Here is a 19,516-nt window from a genome sequence, read left to right as displayed (position 1 = left end):
CTCGGATGCGACGAGAAATTGAAAGAAATCGACCGTATCTAGAAAAAAGGCTCATTTGTAGAAAACTTGCAAACTGGATATTTCAAAAAATCGCGTTTTTAGACTGAGAAATTGAGAAGTAAAGTAGGACAATGTCGCGAGATACCGGATCAAGTGACACCAAGGAACGGTTCAAAAATAAGTTGTTTTGAAAACTATATTGGCAAAGAATTGTATTTTTAATGCCATATAATTATTGAAAATATTGGAAATTTTTGTGAGGAAGAATATGACTGAACTCTCAAAAAGGTGTACCTTGGTAACCTCGGCTCGCACCCACCAAGCACGGCCGAAGTCGAGAAAGAAATGGGCTACTACGGCAAGTTGGTGTCTGTTTGGATCGCTCGACGACCGCCAGGATTCGGATACGTCGAATTCGAAGATCCCCGCGACGCAAAGGATGCCATCCGTGATCTTGATGGACGGTAAACTCTTTTTCTTTGGTTCCCGTAGCCAAACATGTCTTTAGAACCGTGTTTGGTCGTCGATTGAAGGTCGAGCTGTCCCACGGTCGCCGACGAGAAAACCGAAGGTTAGTTCTTCCATCTCCAGTGGAGTCGATTTTTCTCGATCCTCCTCTTGCAGATCTGCCTCCTCCAAATCCATCCTTCCTTCTTCAAGAGAGTCTGCCGGGAGAGTGATCTCCCGACTTCGAAATGCCCTTCTGCCTTTTCGGCTCCTCAGCTTTAATTGAAAACAGCCCACTCTTCCATCTTTCCCACCAACGCGCTCGGGAAAAGTCGCCCACTTTCGAAACTCACCAATTTTGAAACCTCCAAAAACCATCAAAATCTACAATTCCTATTCGGCTACGTAGTCTTCTATAACAGTCAATAACTTCACGCCACCACCAAACAGCGCCAAATTCATCCAACTCTCAACATTCGTGGTGTAATGTATAGTGCCTAATTTCATGATTAGAAAAGATTTAAAATTGTCAAAGAACTAGAATCCCTTTTTTACATTTATCAAGTCACTTATCATTCTTTTTGCTTTGGCCTGAAAATTAGCGTTACGGTGGATTCATTAATTTTCGTTGAATTATCGAAAAATCATGATTTTAAAGATTATTATCAACAGAACGAAATGAAGATCGCACGCTTTATTTTTCACCCAAAGGATGGTTCTTCATTTCCTTCTGTTTGTCATAAAAGTCAAAGATTATGCTTTTATAATTCTTTTTTCTTTCTTTCGTTCTCTAAAGCCGTTTTTAGACGATCGCGTTCTCGATCCCGAGACCGAAGACGATCCCGCAGCCGATCTCGAGGACGACGATCTCGTTCCCGATCCCGCTCCGGAGGACGTCGACGACGATCTCCTTCATATAACCGGTACCGAAGCCGATCGAGAGATCGAAGGAATAAAAGTCGATCACCTAATCGGTATCGCTTTATTCTCAACTAACAAGTGTCTTAAACTCTTCCTAGATCTCGATCTCCACGACGCTCGCGAACTCCTGACAAGCGAAGAGAACGCAGCGCGTCTGGGTAAGAGAAGCTTTCTACCAACTTGTTCTTAAAATCAATTCTAGCAACAAATCTCCAGCAAAATCGCGCTCTGCCTCTCGCGACCGAAGCCGCAGCAAGAGCCGCGATCGATCCGCCTCCCGAGACCGCTCCCGATCCCGAAGCAAGTCGCGATCCCGATCTCGAAGTGGCTCCCGATAGAAGAATTTTTCATCTTTCCTAAACTAGCATTTTATCCCCCTCTCTCTCTCTTTTTATCCTACACTTCTTTTCAAAACAAAAAAAAAGAGCCAAGTGGCTTGAAACAGTAGAATATGCCCCGTCGTATTGAAATTGATTATCATAGATCAAAATTTATGCCTGTGCATTGTTGGAATTTCTTCTTTTAATGCACTTATGAATACAGCCGTTTCACTGTCCATCAACACTAATAAATGTTGCGCAATGATTTATGTCAGGCGCCATGAAATATCAATTGCATCTTATTTTGCTGGCTGTAAAATGAGTCTTATTTTACAGTCCGATTGTTTCTATCTTACTCGTTGCAGGACCGAAATTTTGGTAGGAAAAATAACTTTCAAAGATGAATGCTTGATGGGAATTCTTGCAATATATGAATGGGCTCTGGGAAAAATACAGAAAGAAAAGGAATGAGTTTAAATTAGGTTATTTCATCGATAATTAAATAAATAAATTAAGGGACTTATAATGACAGGCTGCATGGTTCTGCAGTGAGAGCCAAAAAAGTATTCTGATGAGCGCAGATGGGTTACTGCAAGGACACATTTGAATAATGAATTTTATTTCATTATTGACAAAAATGATTTTTCATTATAAAGACTTGACCAAGCACTGACGAGTACTCCTTTAAAATACGAGTGAAATAGAGAAAGAGAATGAGAACGATGGACTACTATCAAAAGACAGTTAAAACGCTAACTTTTGCAGTAATTTTAGATAAACCTTTTAACTATCTCAAAACTTGTCAAATTTGGTGGCTTCTGGCCGCGCCAGTCAGGAAAATGTTCATTAGTCTCTCTTATAAAATTGGCGTTTCCCCCTTTTTGAACGAGAAAAAATAGGCCTCGAGCAGTTTTACAAGAAGTTTCTCTAGTGCAATTTCTAGTGGAGAAGCAGAACTGGTCGCAGAAGAAGTAGATGATCTCAGGAAGGGCTCTTGTGCCTCGTGGGAACGGTTTCTACGAGCGTTTTAACGAAATCGAATACAGCAGTCTGGCGACTTCATTTCTCTGTTTGATGATGACTTTCGGCACATTTTTGATCATGTGCGGCTCGATAGGAAACAGCGTTACCATAATCTACTACTGCAGCTCTTTCTGTCCATAATTTCATCGCTGCTCAAGGTCTTTTTTATACAGTTGAAGAAAAGTTTTATACTCCGCCTGATGTTCGGAAACAATCAATATTTCTCATTTCAGGAATCATTAAAATTTTTTCGTTAAATTTATCTTTGAAGGAAAGTTTTGATGCATAAAAAGCTGGAATAGTTTCGATCACCATTGGAATCCTAAAACGATTGCTTCAAAGCTGCCGGACAAGTGCGCTCGTAGATCGGAGTTGCCAATAATGTCAATTTTGATTCTTCCTTCAGCGAAATCCGCATTCAAATTGATCAAATTAAGGCCTTATTGACAACTCTTTCGATTGAGCCTGTGAATTACTTTCCTTGATGTTCAATAAAAGTGCACTTTCAATTACTGCTGACTCGGCGGGTGATTATCAAAGGACACGTTTTCGTTAACCTGCGAATCATGTCAACTCTATTTTCGTCCGATTTTGGTTCATTGTCAAAAATGTTCACATTGCCTCAGCGACCGCAGAAATCATAACGAGAAATTGATGCGTTTCGCAAATTGATAACAAACTGAAACGAGCCCTGTTCATTTATTCATTTTTGCAATTTTTTTCTTCAAGATATCAGCTTTCAGTCGAGTCGTCTCGCGAAGTATACTGAAATTGCTAGTACTAGTATTGCATGAGTTTGATCTAAATTACCCTGAAAATACTATTTCGCATATTTTCCAGACGAGCTTTTAGACTCGGCCGTCTCTTTTTCTTCTTGATAGGTAACATGGCGAATTCTTCTGTTGTTGTCTTCCTTGATTTCATAAAAGTTAATTTTCAGGAAAAAGTGTCATTTCTTGTATAAAATCCGTCCCGAAACAACGTAACCTTCCATTTGCTTCCTTGTCGGAAATCTAAGGGACATCAGGCGACCCATTTTCGCCAAGAAATCATTTTCTCTAAAAAGATTTTAGCGAAGAAGTTTTGTAGGCTTGTTACTCTTCTGGCGAAAGATGACTGTAGCCTTCTGTGAGTTTTAAGAGAGCGATGGTTACATCTATTCTATGCAGTTTCTTTGAGGAGCCGATTTTCATTACTGGAATTGCCATGTCGCGAACTTTGAAGGAGTGTTTGAATTAGCAGGAGTTACAGTCTTACCTAGCTGCAAGTCAGCTTCGAGGAGATTGTTGTAAAATGGCACGGCGATTTGCAAGAACTTGGTTAAATTGTCGAGTTGTATGAAGGCATCGTGGCGGCGCGGCGAAGCCTCAAAATTACATGACGCGTGATTCCGTGCGGTGGTGCCCGCACAGCGCGGTGGCGATGATTTGGAAAAATTACCTGCGCGTCGTAATTCGAATTGAAGCTCCTCCAAATTGACGAGAACTCGTAGTAGTGCGCCAACGACACGTTTACTAAAACAACACTCTATTACTCGATCACAAGATTTCATTAAGGACCCCTCTGTCGATAAAAACAAAAAATCTAGTAGTGATATGACCAAGGAACATGTTATTCGAAGGGGTTTAAAAATGATAAACCCTTTTTATCCTAATATTGATCTAAATTAACTATTTTTTTGGGATTCTTCTTTTTAAATTACGCTTGAATTCTTATTAATTTTAATGAAAAAATAATAGAAAGGAAGTTGGAACAGAATTAAAATTGAAATAGTCGCTCTCATTTCTGATTATCGACAGGTAGACCCCTAAACTCTGACAACTATTCTATTTATATTCAGGGACGAAGTCCGTAACTATTTTCCTTACCCATTTTCAGCACGGCTTCCAAGTCGTTCTTGTCCATCTCTTCTAAATTATGTGATATTTTGAGCAAATATCTGGCCCGACTTGTATCCAGGCTCATATATTCTTTATTCTGCCACGCGGTGAATTCCCCTCCCCATCTACTTTCCCGCTTCTAATTTTAATGCGAGGCACCTAGTATCCTCGTGACTCGCCGGCAAATTGTATTGTTAGGGCATTTACTATGCGCAAGAAAAATTACCTTCGAAATTTGATTTTGACTTGGGAATGAACTATGAAAATGAAGAGGCTTGTAAATTTAATTTACCTTGGGTATGAGGTTTGCTTGCACGGGGCAGTTTCAGGGTATATCTCTTAGTCGAGTTTGCATCAAAAAATAATTAAGTTAAGGGTTCTAAAGTTCAGATTCTAAACTCAAGTTCGAAAGTGAAGGCTTTAAAAATCGATGAAGATCTTATTGTTAAAGTCTTGAAATTTAAACTTTTATTTTTGATAATATCTAAGAAAAAAAAGTTTTTTTTTTCTCAACTTTCAATTGCAATTTTTTGTTTAAAAAGTATTTGACAAGGGAAAAAATCTGCATTGTTGGAAACTTTTCTTTTTGCTCATTTGAAAGTTTATTTTTTCCTCTTATGGACTGACAATATTGGATCTCTTTATTACTGAAATTGAGTGTCTCTACTGAGTTCTAATAAAATGTTTTGGACGAGGCCCCGCGCAGGAGCGACGGTAGTAAGAAAGAAGGTGTCGTTTATTCAACACTAACTCCCACTTCAATATTGAATATTTCATCCCAATTAATGACTTGGCGTTTTCTCGGACTTGAATAATCCGTCCTTAGCCGAAGGTTAATTCTTCACTGAGAAATTAAGTTTGTGACTTTTTTCCTGAATTTACCGAAACAAAGTTTAGTTTTTAAAGATTTTATGGGTAAAAAGGCTTTTATTTTGAAATAAATGCAACTCTCCTTTTTACAATTCATTCTTTTAGCAATTCTCATGCACTTTTCTCTCGAAAAATTGCCTTTTGACCGTTTAAATTTATGGCAAGAGCCGATTTCCTATTTTTTCTTAGAGACGGGAATAAATGATTTACCGCTTTCACCGAAAAATAATGAGTCTTTTGTCTAATTCGACAATTCGAAGGTTTTCTCGAAAAAGAGATAACATCCAAAACTTACCATCCTCGAGTGTTTTGTAGTCTGTCTGGTTTATCTCCAGGAACTTGAGTTGTGGTTTCTTCATTCGGACGCCGTTCCACCACGTTTTTAGAATTTGAAATGCATCTTTTTTGAGATCTCTTAGTCCTAAAAATAAGGGCTTCCCTCTCAGTTGGAGATAAAAATCTCTGCCTTGTCGATCACCTAGCAGGTCCTCTTCACTGATGTCTTCAAGTCTCGAACTTTCATTTCTACAAAAAGTAGACTCTCTCACTTTTCTCCAAAATTGAGTTCTATCAATCAGATTCATTACAATCACATTAAAGTGAATCCTTTTTCGCGCACTCCAAAGCAAGCTAATTAGTAACTATCGATTCCTCCCAGATTTTCTCAATGTCACTTCATTATACTGTAGGTTTGCTTTATTTACAGTCAAATGAGTATGCGTGGAAAGTTTCAACTGTCGTGAAGCTTTGCTTTGGCAGAAGTGGAATTGAAAGGGTTTTGTACAGACACAGGTTTTGAAGCAATTTGTTCTAGCGCTCGATTAGTGGTCCACATCCGGATCGCAGAATCCGCAGCTCTTTTTGCACTTGGTGCGGACAAAGGCTTTCAACTGAAAATATATTTAATTAGCCATAAACTTTGACAATTTTTGGGAAAGTCCCCGATTCAGGAGAGATACGAAAAAAGCTAACATTTACTCTCCTTCGACAAAAGCCTTCCTCGGTACGCTTGCCATGCTTAGTCTAGAGTCCTTAGATTTAAGTGCAACTATACTTTTTTACTGATGCTCACCGAACTGCTTTCTTGTTGCGGAAACCGAAGAAAACCAGGAAAAATATTAATTAATATGTGTGGAGGAGGCTGCTGCACGAACAAGGTTGATCAAAATCAAAATCAACCTCGAAGTCATCCTCCTTCTATTGTTATACACAATGCGGCTAGAGACGAGGCCGAAAGAAAAAATACTGTCGTTCTACAACCGGCTGCAACAAGAATTTCCCATGCAACAAATGTGCAAGTGCAAGTGCATGATCAGCGTCAACAAAAAAGTAATATACCAATTCAAGACATACGATTTCACTCTTGCTCTTCGGGGTCTCCGTCTGAGGACCTATCAGACCCAGAGAGTGACGGCAAGCTCTCACTGGTCAGTTTTAAGCTAGACACCCCCAAATGCGAGAACTACACGGTCCTCCTTAGCGCTCCCAATCCAAAGGGTGTTATATTAAATAAACGGCCTCTGTCAAAACGGAAGCATAAAAACACGACTCGGGTTATCCGGACACTTCAGATGGATAATTTAGACTGATACCTGTTTCTGTGGGTGATCACATTTTCCTTCCTGTTCCCACCTCCAGCAGCTGTTTTGGTAGTGATCGACGCAATCCTCTGCTGTAGCACTTAGTGTCTTCTTACATAAACCGCAACTCTCCTTGCACTCCTGTTCCATCCAAGAAGCAAAGTTCCCCTCGCAATAACCAGAGTTCCTAAATAAACCTTCACCCACTTGTAAACACGACTCCTTCTTAGATAATAAACATAAAAAACCACGACTCTCTCTTTTCTTTGTCAGCAGTTTTCGAATATCAAAGGTGCCCACGAATTAAAATAAATTGACGTCATACCACGTTATCTTTATCAAATCCTATATAAAACAATTTTTTTTATATAAAATAACCAAACATACGAATCATCAATACTTACATCCACTTTGCGCAGTAGGGATAATTGTCCTTGCAGAGATTGGCAGTATCTCCTTGTTCTTGCTTTCCTTGTCTTGGACACTCAGAAGTATTGCAAGTCTTCTTTTCTTGTGGCTCTCCTGGACAGCCGGAACCGTTGAGACAGTATCGTCTGCGAGACATGACGCCAGAGCCGCAAGTTTGTGAACAACCAGACCATTCTCCCCATTTGTTCCATTCTAGAGCAGTTTTTAGCGACGGTCGAATAAGAGAGTCTTACCAGGGCATTCGGTTCTGACGCAAGTGCCAAGTTCTCTAGCTTCTCCGGGACAAGCGCTGACTAGAGCTGCGACTTCATTTGTTTCCTTCGACCGACAAGACCTTTTTCTATTGTGATACCCTTCTTGACCACATTTTCCAGTACACTGGGACCAGTTTTCCCACTCAGTCCACTCGTACAATCGTCGAACCTGAGTTAAAAAAATTAAACAAAGAAAAAGGATGCTTAAAAAGCGTTTCTACCTCCAAGCTCTACCGAAGTTAAAACAGAAAATTATTGAGATACTGTTGGAATTCCAAAGCTGTATCTCAAACTAGAACTACAGAGGACCTTAATTTTAAGACGATGGTCAAAACGAAGAAGGGAAGCAAATAGGTATGTTTTCGACTCGCTTTCTCATCGTTTTCAAGAGGCAAGTCTTAAAATGAAGATTTCTGTAGATACCATCAGACCAGAATTGAAACGTCAAATTCCTGTCGCGGAAGGAAAATAAAATTCAAGGCGCTCCTTTTTCTAAAGGGCTCCTTTTTTGATCGAAACACACAAAAAACGGCGCAATAAGCATGATTTTGAAATGTCATTTTAGATGCTTTGATTCTCGCGTGGATTGGACGCTTACAAAGTTTGCATTTGTTCTGGTTGGTGATGAGTTAAACGACTGGACTACGGAAACGCTTCTCTTCAGGCGGCTGTCTGTACGTACCGTCGACGCGGCCTGCGCCGCCGTTCGCCACGATCGGGGAAACGAACGCGGCTCTTTTCGCTTTGGGGTGTTGGCGAACTTCAACTGGACGACTTCCATCAAATGTGCCTTTGTAGAGTTTCAAATTTTATAAAGCCATAATGGGAACTTGTCAATATTTAAATGAAAAATGCTTGAAATTGTTGGTTTTGATGTCTAAAAGTTGATAGTTTCAAACTCTTTCCTTGAATTCTTGAGCGTCACTGCAGCTCATTTGAAGTTCATTCCACAATCCATTTGTATTGGAGACTTTTTTAGGCTCTTTATCTTTCGATTTTTTCATAAACTTTTTTCATCAAAAATTTATTGGTCAAAAAATTTAGTTTGCGAAAAATAGTGAGCCCTTCCGTAAATATGAAATTTGACCTTGTCCGAGCATGAGCCCTTCCAGTCAAATTTAAACGGTCCGTTTTTAAGGGAGTCGACATTACGTGTGCGCACCGTGTCCCTCGGGATCGTACACTTTAGTGGCTGGTGCTGGCGCTGTGCCAGACTTGTCAGTTTGAAAGCACCGGTAGGTTTTGAGATACCGTTTGTGGACGTTAACATCAGCCCTTTGTACTGACCATTTATCACTAAAATAGGCGTGAAAAATGATTTCTTAACAAAATCTGTCGAGAAGAGTTCAAAGTTAAAATCAGAACGAATGGACGTACCAATAGAATAATCATTCCATCCGTCATTTTTGAGAAAATCGACACTTATCCCAAAATTATCCGCAAAGGCTACTTTATTTCTTTCTGTCGAAATCACTTTGCCATATTTGAGCGGGCCACATGATTCCGGATCTGCATATGCTCGTATCGACTTTGTCTAGGATCGAGAAAATAGGAAAAAATAATTAATAATAAAAACGATTTTTTATTAAAATCTTATCGCAAATTGTCTGCAAAAGACATTTTCTTTTCGATCCGTTCCGAAAATAAACCGCATAAACTCCAAAGCTTCATCTTTTTCTTTCTATAATTTTTTCTCTTCTTTTGACTCTCTCTATTTCTTTGACTGCTTGAGTTTAAGTTTTTTTTAATTATTCTTAAAAATCTTCACTCTGCTAGAAACGTAAAGTATCCGTTTTAGCGGTAGCGCTAAATCACCCGCAGCGATAAGGAAAAAAAGAGAGCTCCGGCCGCCGCTAGAGTGAGCTCCCACTTCAATTTGGATTTTTTGGTGCTGCTGATTATACGAATACGCAGCGCTTATCGCTCAAGATTTTATGTTTATTAAATTCATCAGCAGGGTTTCTTCCGATCTGCTTTTGTTCTTTCAAATGGGAAAAGTCAAAAAAGGTTGAGTACGTTTTTTCTGGGTCATCACGTCATTCTGCGAAAAATAATCCGACTTGACGAGCTGTTCAAATGCGCGAATGAACATCTTTCACTTTCGTATATTAGCGGGGACATTTTCAAAGGCCGAAAAGGATTTTCAACAAAGCCGAAGATGCATTTTCAATTTCTTCTTTAGCCTCACAAAAGTATTGATGGGAAGCTGCATCGCATGTTTGAGAGAAGATGCTGAAAGAGAGGAGGAAACGAAATCGACAGAAATGGAGAAAATTTCTTTTTCGGAATCGTATCTTAGGAAAATGGCTCTAATGTTCAATAACGCGCACCAAAAGCGCCCCGCGTTAGGGTTAGGGTTAGGGGCAGCTCGAAAGATTACTCCCTACGAATCAATTTAGACCGTTTTCCCGTAAATTAGGTCTCTCTTTATCTTTTTTGAAAAAGGGGAAAATATTTCTGGATACCAAAAATAAGCTTTTTCATTAATTATAACCGATAAAAATAGATTAAAATTTGAGCTTTTTTTAAAGACTAGGTAAGCCAAAAAAACGTGTTGTGATCAAAAAAGGTTAAATTTCAGCGATGCTGTTCGACAGTACGCTGGCACTTGCTGACATCGACTATGACAGTAATTAACGTTTTTCCCTGCACATGGTGCTGAGCGCATATTTTTCAGTTGATCGAAAGGGCACGGCAGGTGCTTCGCGAGCCGGTGAAATGGAATCTTTGAATTCGGATAATGATGAAGACGAGGAACAAGAAGATTACGGTGCGGAGGAAATTTAGGATATTCATAGGGAATTTATGCCTTTTAGAGGATTTCTTAAACGATGATATTATGCAGGACGAGAACTTGGATGACATGGACGCGACAGGTCGGTCGACTGCTCGACAGGTCAATATCGGGAGGACCACGTTGTGTGGCCTTCTCGTGACCGCACTCCAAAGTGGTCGAAAGATAGAAGTTCACTCTGTTTTAGATGGATTTGACGCTAACTATCCTGATGACTGAAACCTGCGAAGAGGAGAACCAAGAAACACGGAAAACACTTGTTTTGTTGTTTTGTTGTGTTTGATAATATAATTACAGATTATTTCGCGTCGAGATAAAGAAGAGATTTTGTTGTTGAAATTTTGAGCGAGAGATAGGTGAACTTGGGGCGGCGCTGGGGGGTTAATTGTTGTCTTTTTTGAAAGGGAAGGTTTTTTTATTAGTCTAAGGCCGTTTTTTCTCAATATTATTGGTAAAAGGGACTCCCAGCGATAATTTTTGTGAAGCAAAAAGTTGGAGAAGAGGTTGAAAATAAAGTTGGATGAAAGGTCGAAAAATTACCGTCAGGGGGTCCCTTAAATCTGCGATTGTGAAGTACGCTGAATGTACAGTCTTAAGGCTTTCAAAATCTGTCATGCTGTTCGTTTTTGTTGTGTCTAGTCGTTTCAAATTTAATTTAACAATTTTCAAGAAGAACGGAATAAGTTAGGGAATCGGTTTGAAAATGGGTAAGATTTGGGTTAGGCTAGGAATCTGGGCTCGCGGGCGCCACCGGCTAGGAGCCCAGAATTTTTATTTTTCGAAGGAGGCAGCGCTTTTTTGGTTTTTTGGATGTTTTGCGGGATAATTTTTTTGGCACAGTCGTGAGTTGCTTATAGATCTTCCAGAAATTGAAGGTTGGACTTAGGATCTTCGGCCAGGGTTTCTCACAGTGCTTCAAACTGATCGACTCGCGACTTGGTATTGCCTCGGCGGATTTGCTAGAATTTAGTCTTTACTTTTTGTCCTCTCAAGCTAAGAAGAAAATATGATAGAGGTACCCTTAAAATTGATCTCTATTGAATCATTAAGAACCCTGTAAAACAGGGTCTGTTCAAACCTGGCATGTTAATAAGACCCGGTTAATTTTACCTCGAGAATTCTACAAGAGCGCTAGAATTTATAAAATATGCAACGAGCTCTTTTGATTCAATAATTTTACTTTGAACATTTTACCTTGAGAGTCTTGTATTTATCTCGTCCTTGTTTGACATTCTCTGCGTGGATTTGATCCATCACCGTCGTGGCGTTAGTGTCCTTCAGATCACCAAGCTGGTTTTTGAGTTCCTGGAAGAAAGGTTAGAAATGTGAGTAAGTTAGTTGGTTAGATTGTTTTTTTCAAGCACACTACAGTACACCACAGGCAAAAGTAAAACTACATTTGGTTCGCCCTTGGGCTCATTCCTTGTGTTAGAGTTTCAGGCACACCCTGTTTCTTTTCGTTTTTGTTTTAATAAAGAAGATTCTCCGCAATCTTTCTTCATGATCTCTCATTCTTTTTGTTTTTGTGCACTGCATTCTCACGCCATCTGGCGGCCTACGTGAAGCATAAGTCGTCGTTTTTTGAGATCAGCTATGGGCGCTATTGGGCCCGTAAGATCACTTGCTGATAAATAGTGTTGATCGATGTTCGGCCGACTGCTCAGGCTCGTACTAGAAAAACAGCAGATGATAAGGAATGATCCATCTCTGTACCAGTGAACTCTTACCTCGAATGATAAGGGTTATTTAACTCGGCTCTTCTTTGCTGATATGCGAGTAAGTTTCGTTTATCCGGTCTCACGTTTATCGACTTATAATGCCGCTAGAATTAATCGCTAGCGAAGTTGAGTCTTAAAGTTCAGCACCTGATATTTGACATTTGGATTGGGAGTGGCAGGTGCTATGCTCGAGTCAAAGCTACCTCTTCTGGCAGAAGTTGGATAAAGCGAGCCAGTAGCGTCGGTCCATTGACTTCGATCCATTGTTGATTGTGTGCTACAGTAATTCAAGTGTTATTTTAGTAGAATTGTGACTGTTCACCTTGTAGGAGCTGTGCTAGAATGTGCAGGGTAAATAGGCAGTGGGAATGGTCTTCGGGAAGGCTCTTGGAGGCCAAATTGAAACGAGTAGCTAGAAAATCATAAAGAAACGTAGCGAAAAAAATCGGATGTACCTAGGAAGATCACGAACGTCTTCAACATCGAGTTCCATTTGTGATTCATAGAGCACGCTATTTTGCTCTCGTGGCAAGAAATGAGCATGGGCAGAATGGCCCGACTCTGAGCCAGTTGTCTGAACTGAGCCGGTGGAGCCGCCACCGCCACCGTGAAGGTGGTGAGCAGTGACATAATGCGTGCCGCCTCCCTGATCAAAGAGGAACCAAACACAGTCTTTTCTGTTTTACCTGCAGTGTACTGGTGTCCCTATTCTATTGATACTTACCTCCAGTTGAGCATGGAGCTCCTTATTTCGCTGGGCCTCGGTTTGCCGAGTTTCCTCGTCCCGATCCCGTTGAATTTGATCTCTGTTAATAGGGATCACTAACTGAAATATTGGCGGATCCGTGAAATGCGCCCCAAAGTTTCAACTCTTGTTCTGAAAGAGGCCTCTTTGAGGTGGCATCAGCGGATCCCGGGTCATCCGGTGTATGCAGTGTTCGTGCATAGGCCGAACTACTGAGGTCAGATAGTGATCCCTGCTAAGTGCGATAATCTCGGCCTCGCGTTTGGCTTCCTCTTCCTTAAGAATTTCCTGTTGACGTTCCTGGTACTCCTTCTCCTTCTGCTCCATCGCTTTTCGCTCGGCTGACATCGCCTCTTGGAGCTCGAGTTGCTACAAGATTTTAATTGTGGTGTTAAAAAGATTATCGAAAAAGCCGACGTGTTCTAACGCTGAAGCTTTTACGTCAAATCGGATTAGGTCTCAATCCGTTTGATTGATAAAATTTCCAAGCATTTCTAATTCAATAAAACGTTGCCCAATTTAAAGCCTCTTTCACGTTAACCAGATTCACGAAGCTATTTTTCTTCAACACCGTGTGTTTGTATTGAGTTTGTTTTGCCAGCACAAGAAATCACATTATCAAGTGAATCCTTGGAACTTTTTGTTGGCCGACACAACAGCGATGAGAGGAATAATTAGGCTTACCGGACTAAATTTCGACTCATATTTCTAGCTTAGTTTGGTGGTCATATGACACAGTTTTAGAAAGCCTAGCTTCTGGGCTTTCATTTGGGCACAAATTCAAGGGGTCTGGCTCATGCCCGCAAGGCAATTCATGGGACCTGAAGTCCCAAAATAGGTACTAAAATACTTCAAACTATTTTTTCGATGGCCGTCCGGGCTCGAGAGTAGTCAAAAGTCATATATTTAGAAAGCTCAGGCTCTGAGCTTTCAGTAGAGCTCAAGAAATCTTAGCGCCAGGCGGTTAGTGGCCACCTGGAGGCGCTAGAAGTTGGCGGTGAAAATCCGGAAATGCCGGAAAACTCGGTTTTTGAGTTCTAAACTCTCCAATTATATTTATAAAACATTTATAAACAATAATTAATGCATTAAAAAGTTGAACCGTCGTCGAACCGGGTGGTTAAACTCTAGAAACCTTCAAAAACATGGAAATATGGCCAACGATGAACCACCCGGTTGACCACCCGGTTTGACCTCGGTTCAACTTTTTAATGCTTTAATTATTGTTTGTATATGTTTTATACACATAATTGTAGAGTTTAGAACTCAAAAACCGAGTTTTCCGGCATTTCCGGATTTTCACCGCCAACTTCTAGCGCCTCCAGGTGGCCACTAACCGCCTGGCGCTAAGATTTCTTGAGCTCTACTGAAAGCTCAGAGCCTGAGCTTTCTAAATATATGACTTTTGACTACTCTCGAGCCCGGACGGCCATCGAAAAATAGTTTGAAGTATTTTAGTACCTATTTTGGGACTTCAGGTCCCATGAATTGCCTTGCGGGCATGAGCCAGACCCCTTGAATTTGTGCCCAAATGAAAGCCCAGAAGCTAGGCTTTCTAAAACTGTGTCATATGACCACCAAACTAAGCTAGAAATATGAGTCGAAATTTAGTCCGGTAAGCCTAGGAATAATAGTACCCGCGAATACGTTAGTGTGTACCTGAAGGCGAATTTGTTCCAGCTCCTCATCTTTTTCGCGCTTCTCCTTTTCCATCAGAGAAAGTGCTTCGAGTTTTTCGGCCATTTCAGCTTCGATTCGGGCCTTTTCTTCCGCGTCCATATCCTGGTTTTTCTACGAAGAAGAAAAGACATGTTACAATTTGATAATCTTGAATAATTCGTCTTACCCTAAGTTCCTCAAGCTGCTCATCTGCAGATCGTCGAAGTTCCTCCATTTCTAATCGTTCGCGTTCGATTCGTGAAATCTACAAAGTGTTATCCCAAATTAACCATAATCTTCTTCCTCACCTCCTCCTGCATCTGCGCAAGCTGGTTCATTTTCTGATCCAACTGAGACTGGTAAGCTTGAGTTTCCTCTCGGAATCGGTTTCGCTCTTCTTCTGTCGCAAGAAGCTGGGCTTTCAGGGCCTAAAGATATTTAAATTTCTTCTGTAAAATATATTTGTTCAAACCTCTTTTTCTTTCTCGAGTTGGAGTCTGGCAGCTTCTTCTTCTCGAGCTCGGTTTCTCTCGCTCTCAAATCGCTGTCTAATAACTGATTAAAAACATGGTCTCATTGAAATTATGCATAAGTTTTTAAAGTAAAGGGGTTAGCGCGTTTGAATTAATTTACGGTTTTTACCTCTCGAGCTCTCGTTTTTGTCGGTCTTCCTCTGCTTTAGCTCGCATTTGCTGGACCTCGATTGGGTCGGGCTGGCGTCTTCTCATGTACAACTCGTGGTTGCCCTAGAAAATTGACTTGTTTAGATAAATTAAACATTTTCGGACTTACCATACAGAGAGCTAGAATTCTCTTGTTTATCCTCAGCCTCTCAACCCAGAAAGTAAAGTCGGGCGCTTTCTTGTCGATTGGCTTGATCACAAACTTTCTGTCCGAAAAGGAGATGTTCCTAATCTCGCTCCATGGGAAGCCGATTTTGGGCGTGAGTTGATCCTTCTTTTCGTAAATGTTCAGCCCTAGAATAACATTCCGGTATTCAGTACACGCGGATCCCATGTTTACCTAGAGCATCGACGCCGAGGTATAACGAGGTCTTCTTCTTGTTCGTGATTTCAAAGTACGAGACGCCGTACATTTCCAAGTCCTGAGCGATTTTGAGGTACTCCATGATTGCCTCTTCCCGCGGCATCGAGCCGTGTTCTTGGTGCCACTGGGAAATGCGCTCCTGCCAGTCTTCTTTGCTCATTCGATGTTGTTTGATAACACTAGAGGCGAAGTTAGGCTTTCTTTTGGAATATTAATGAGTTACCGTTCGGGAAGTAATCTTTCGTTGTCGAGGTAATCAGCGTTATGGACATCTTTGATGAAGGGACCGAACTTGGCCTGGACTTGATAACTAGCAAGTAGGACTGAAGTTTCGGGAGGACAGTACACATCGTCTGTAAGAATCGCTTCTTTGACTATAATAGGGTGTGATAATTGTAAGGAAAAACGGGTTTCACCTTGAAGGAAGAACAATTTCTGAGTGATCTCTTCAATGAGCTCCGTGGAGACATCTTCCGGATAGAACTTGGCCTTGAACTTGAACTTGTAAATGGCATTGTCCCCCGTCTCCTTTTTCACATCTTGCGCGTTCACCTTTTTGTTCAGCTTCAACCACGTGATAAAGCCCTGAAGTGGGAATTTATGACCCGACAAGAGAAAGAGAAGAAAAAAATGGTCGAGTTCACCAGGATGACCTGACACCCGCGGAGGAAATCAATTGATCACTGTTGGTTAACTCGCTGCCACGTAGTGATAATTTTTGTACCTTGGAGTCGACGTACTGTAGGCCGAAGAACCAGATCTCTCTCAGGCCGATGGTTTTTACTACTTGGTCGAATAGTTGTTTTCCTAGAGATTTTTTAAAGGTCGCGAATAACTTTCTTGAATAGTAAGAGATGTTTTTGGGATTTTAACCCGTTGAAGAATTATTTTGATTAACCTGTTGTGCTGGACTGGATGGCAAACTCCAGCTCGGCATCCATAGTGGTCACGCATATCTGGAGCTAAATTAAAGAATTCCAAAGTGTTTCAGAAAAGAAGAAAAAAAAACGTGAAGCAAAAGCCAGACGAAGATCGGATCAATTTTGGATAATCCGCCCCGTCCTGGGCTCAATAAATCATGCAAAGTGGCCTGATCACGTGGTCGAGGTGTGGTTGAGATTTTTTTTTCGAGGGAAGCGGATTTAAGGCTTTACTCTTCAAAAAGATCAGGTTATGGAAGAGTTCGGAGTTCGATCCAATTTTTGAGCTCATTTTTTAAACAAGCAATTATGGCATTTCATGGCATCACGTGCCTGCCAATTGGATCTGCGAAGGTGAAGCGGGATAAGCAAAAGTGCGAGTATGGAATCAGTGTGCGGTGAAATTATGAGCGCGTTTATTTTTTGATAATTTTAAAATTAATTTGGTGATGCTCCAAGTTTTTGGATTTTTAGAAGCAAATGTTATTTCGTTTTATTTTGTGAGTGGTTTATTTTTGTGTGTTTACCATTTTGGATTTTTTGGAGCTAGATTCCTTCGTAGAGGAAGCAAGTGAAAAGTCCTGTAAGTAGATCTGTAAGTCCAAGCAATTCAAATTTCAATCTTTATTAACAGAAACGGGTCATTATTGGACCATGCATGGTCTTATAATAGCGCCTTTCTGTAGGAAGTTAATGTTTTTAACACCACTTTGATCATGTTAAAATAAACATAACATCAAAGGAATTTGCCGATCGGATTATATTTTGCTTTCGCATGCTGGGTTTTTATGGTCTCTACGTCCCCTACTGTAACGGCATTTACCTCCTCCCGCGACTGGTTAAAATCATACGAGCCCATAAGAGACTCGACTACTGATTTTCTTGGCATAGAGCTGCCAGTATCAGCCACATGGCCGCTTACGTACTCATCGTAATTATCATTATTCCAACTCATATTGTCTCTGATTTCTCAACTGCGAGAGAAAAGTTAAAAGAGCTTTACTATTTTTGAGCATGATTCGACTAGCTCGTTTCAAGGTCTCTTACTCTTCTGGAAAAACAAAAATCCGACCGGCAAATCTGAGCTTTTCAAAAATTGCGTCTTTGAATTCAACGATCCCTAAGAAGGAATTCCTATAAAAGGGAAGATAGGCAATTTTTTGAAAAGCTCGATTATTTTTAACTTGTTACGACACCCTTAAACGTCGCCATACCTTTTTGCCCATCTTTGCAAGTTGAGTTTTTTCTTTCTTTGTTCAAAGTTTTTCTATCTTCGTTCTGCGAAAATCTCTTGATTGAAATCTCTCTCTGTTTTTTTTGTGTTTTTGAACTGTCGGTTTGAAATTTGAAACGATCTCACAATTTCATACAAGTCTGAAAAGCGTCAGCGTTATTTTGATTTCATGATTTTTATAAGTACCCGGCACAGGAAATAAGGGGAAAAAGGGAGCAGAGAGGGGCTGAGAAAAAGAGGGGTTCATTCGGAGGATGTTTAAAAATCGCGTGATTGTGTGAAAAGGGTTGTTTTTCCGGGAATACAGTTATTTCTCCGACTTTCAAATAAACACAACTAGTTATGTAATCAAAAGATCTACAGATAGATCAACCTCTATAAAAGCAATAAATAAATAAAAAGAAAACGGCTATAGAAAAAGTATTCAAACAAGAGCTGCTGTACCCCCGAAGTAAATTACAGTATCAGCAGGATTATGAAATGGCAGCGAGTTTAGGAAACGGTTGACGTCACGCTAAAATTTCACAAAATCCGCCGTAAATCCGCAGCACGGAACAGGGAAAATGAGTTTAGAACTCCCTTTTGTAAATTTTACGCCCTAACGTGAGTATGAGATAAGAGAAGCTACGCGCTAGAATTTTCTCAAAAATATTAGTTTTTAGAAGTTTACGGCTTTTTCTTCAAAATTAGCTTTATAAATATAAATCAGGATGTTGATTACGAAGGCTGTTAATATTTTCGTCAGATTCTCTCTTTCAATCAGTTTTCAGAATTAAAAAAAAATAATTCAAAAATAAAAAAAACGCTTAAAAATGTTCCCACGGTCTTCGTGGTTTTGTCACGTCGATGGGTGCTCTCGTAGAACAGTGGCTCGCCCTCGGGCGTGTTCATTATCAAATTCGAGTACTGCACAGCACAGGGCTCACTGTGTTACTACAGTAGCGTCACTTCGGCAGCCCACTGAAAGCAAACTGGGTTCAAAAGAATTTAATTATGAGAAGGAGCAGTTTGCTTTAAAATTGAATAATAGAATCTTCTTCTAATAGTTTAAATAAGACTAAAAACGGATCTGACTGTACTTGAAGGTTTCTCTGTTTTGTCGAAAAAAAATGTAGGACCGGATGCGGCTTATTAGGGAGTATAGAAATAAGGAAGAAAATATAACGACGCGTTTTTATAAAAGGTCGACCTTTTGGACGCTTCCCTTTCTGAATAGGACAAGTAAATACAGGATGAGTGACAGGAAGATCCCGTCAGATCCTCGAGCTAATCTTGAAGGGTAAAAAAGCATTCTGACGTCGCCCGTTTTTTCTCTCGTTTGAAATTTTACGACCGAAATTTAACCCGTTTCTGCTGGTTTTCCTAAGCTAATCTTCCGTTCTTTTTCTTTTCAATTAAAAATAAAGCTCTAGGACATGAGTAGGGGGAGATAAATCAAAAAAGTTCAATTGCGGCGTTTTGAATTGAGGCGGCTTTACGCATGTGCGGTTGTAAAATGCGCGCTAAGAAAAGAATGAAACGACCATGAGCCCAGCTCGTCGCATTTTGCAGCTAAAGCCATAAAAATGCAGTTTCCCGGTTCACTTCCTTATTATAATAACACAGAGGAATTTGATTTTTTTCACGAGCTTTTCAGACGATCAGAGTTTTCAAAATCCCTTTTTCAAAGCGAAAA

The 19,516-nt window shown here is 40.3% G+C and overlaps 4 protein-coding genes across 8 annotated transcripts; 1 reads left to right on the top strand and 3 right to left on the bottom strand.

Moving 5' to 3' along the window:
* The first annotated feature begins 44 nt into the window (after positions 1-44).
* Positions 45-1,980, top strand: LOC145695838 (uncharacterized). Of its 3 annotated transcripts, none has more exons than XM_081772867.1 (6): positions 45-165; positions 290-464; positions 509-571; positions 1,254-1,421; positions 1,467-1,526; positions 1,571-1,980. In XM_081772867.1, exons 1-6 carry the CDS (start codon positions 132-134, stop codon positions 1,704-1,706), a joined length of 636 nt encoding a protein of 211 aa, XP_081628993.1. In that variant the 5' UTR covers positions 45-131; the 3' UTR covers positions 1,707-1,980. The 3 variants fall into 3 exon arrangements, with proteins under 3 accessions (XP_081628993.1, XP_081628995.1, XP_081628994.1); XM_081772869.1 differs by having other exon boundaries at positions 47-165; positions 1,254-1,370; XM_081772868.1 differs by having other exon boundaries at positions 49-165; positions 1,284-1,421.
* Positions 1,981-3,585: 1,605 nt separating this feature from the next.
* On the bottom strand, positions 3,586-5,858 carry LOC145711319 (uncharacterized). The gene is made up of 6 exons (XM_081789040.1): positions 5,757-5,858; positions 4,580-4,621; positions 4,152-4,225; positions 3,969-4,077; positions 3,810-3,927; positions 3,586-3,769 (listed from the first exon to the last, which is right to left on the bottom strand). Exons 1-6 carry the CDS (start codon positions 5,818-5,820, stop codon positions 3,661-3,663), a joined length of 516 nt encoding a protein of 171 aa, XP_081645166.1. The 5' UTR covers positions 5,821-5,858; the 3' UTR covers positions 3,586-3,660.
* Positions 5,859-6,151: 293 nt separating this feature from the next.
* Positions 6,152-8,511, bottom strand: LOC145702820 (coadhesin-like). Of its 2 annotated transcripts, none has more exons than XM_081780102.1 (5): positions 8,323-8,511; positions 7,704-7,893; positions 7,446-7,662; positions 7,054-7,228; positions 6,152-6,351 (listed from the first exon to the last, which is right to left on the bottom strand). In XM_081780102.1, exons 1-5 carry the CDS (start codon positions 8,503-8,505, stop codon positions 6,283-6,285), a joined length of 834 nt encoding a protein of 277 aa, XP_081636228.1. In that variant the 5' UTR covers positions 8,506-8,511; the 3' UTR covers positions 6,152-6,282. The 2 variants fall into 2 exon arrangements, with proteins under 2 accessions (XP_081636228.1, XP_081636236.1); XM_081780110.1 differs by having other exon boundaries at positions 8,407-8,511.
* A 2,283-nt stretch (positions 8,512-10,794) lies between these two features.
* LOC145695570 (moesin-like) lies at positions 10,795-17,999 on the bottom strand. Of its 2 annotated transcripts, XM_081772557.1 has the most exons (17): positions 17,822-17,999; positions 17,135-17,188; positions 16,586-16,649; positions 16,412-16,494; positions 16,104-16,272; positions 15,911-16,061; positions 15,664-15,866; positions 15,433-15,617; positions 15,283-15,386; positions 15,113-15,188; positions 14,949-15,068; positions 14,828-14,905; positions 14,641-14,772; positions 13,219-13,350; positions 12,961-13,044; positions 11,713-11,823; positions 10,795-11,477 (listed from the first exon to the last, which is right to left on the bottom strand). In XM_081772557.1, exons 1-17 carry the CDS (start codon positions 17,831-17,833, stop codon positions 11,424-11,426), a joined length of 1,812 nt encoding a protein of 603 aa, XP_081628683.1. In that variant the 5' UTR covers positions 17,834-17,999; the 3' UTR covers positions 10,795-11,423. The 2 variants fall into 2 exon arrangements, with proteins under 2 accessions (XP_081628683.1, XP_081628684.1); XM_081772558.1 differs by lacking the exon at positions 17,135-17,188.
* Between the last annotated feature and the right edge of the window lie 1,517 nt (positions 18,000-19,516).

Source organism: Oikopleura dioica, chromosome 1, assembly GCF_907165135.1.
Source record: "Oikopleura dioica chromosome 1, OKI2018_I68_1.0, whole genome shotgun sequence".
Lineage (NCBI taxonomy): Eukaryota > Metazoa > Chordata > Appendicularia > Copelata > Oikopleuridae > Oikopleura > Oikopleura dioica.
The sequence above is the reverse complement of the archived record's forward strand: the minus strand, read 5'-3'. Positions and strand labels throughout refer to the sequence as shown.

Coding starts and splice junctions, on each gene's coding strand:
- LOC145695838 (XM_081772867.1), top strand. CDS start 132: ATGTCGCGAGATACCGGATCAAGTGACACCAAGG. Junction 166..289: donor CGGATCAAGTGACACCAAGG/AACGGTTCAAAA, acceptor CTCTCAAAAAGG/TGTACCTTGGTAACCTCGGC. Junction 1,422..1,466: donor AAAAGTCGATCACCTAATCG/GTATCGCTTTAT, acceptor AACTCTTCCTAG/ATCTCGATCTCCACGACGCT.
- LOC145711319 (XM_081789040.1), bottom strand. CDS start 5,820: ATGAAGAAACCACAACTCAAGTTCCTGGAGATAAACCAGACAGACTAC. Junction 4,622..5,756: donor CTACAAAACACTCGAGGATG/GTAAGTTTTGGA, acceptor CACATAATTTAG/AAGAGATGGACAAGAACGAC. Junction 3,770..3,809: donor AGTCATCTTTCGCCAGAAGA/GTAACAAGCCTA, acceptor AAATCTTTTTAG/AGAAAATGATTTCTTGGCGA.
- LOC145702820 (XM_081780102.1), bottom strand. CDS start 8,505: ATGGAAGTCGTCCAGTTGAAGTTCGCCAACACCCCAAAGCGAAAAGAG. Junction 7,894..8,322: donor CCAGAACAAATGCAAACTTT/GTAAGCGTCCAA, acceptor TTTTTAACTCAG/GTTCGACGATTGTACGAGTG. Junction 7,663..7,703: donor CGTCAGAACCGAATGCCCTG/GTAAGACTCTCT, acceptor AAACTGCTCTAG/AATGGAACAAATGGGGAGAA.
- LOC145695570 (XM_081772557.1), bottom strand. Junction 16,495..16,585: donor CATCCAGTCCAGCACAACAG/GTTAATCAAAAT, acceptor AAAAATCTCTAG/GAAAACAACTATTCGACCAA. Junction 13,351..14,640: donor TGGAACAAATTCGCCTTCAG/GTACACACTAAC, acceptor AAAATCTTGTAG/CAACTCGAGCTCCAAGAGGC.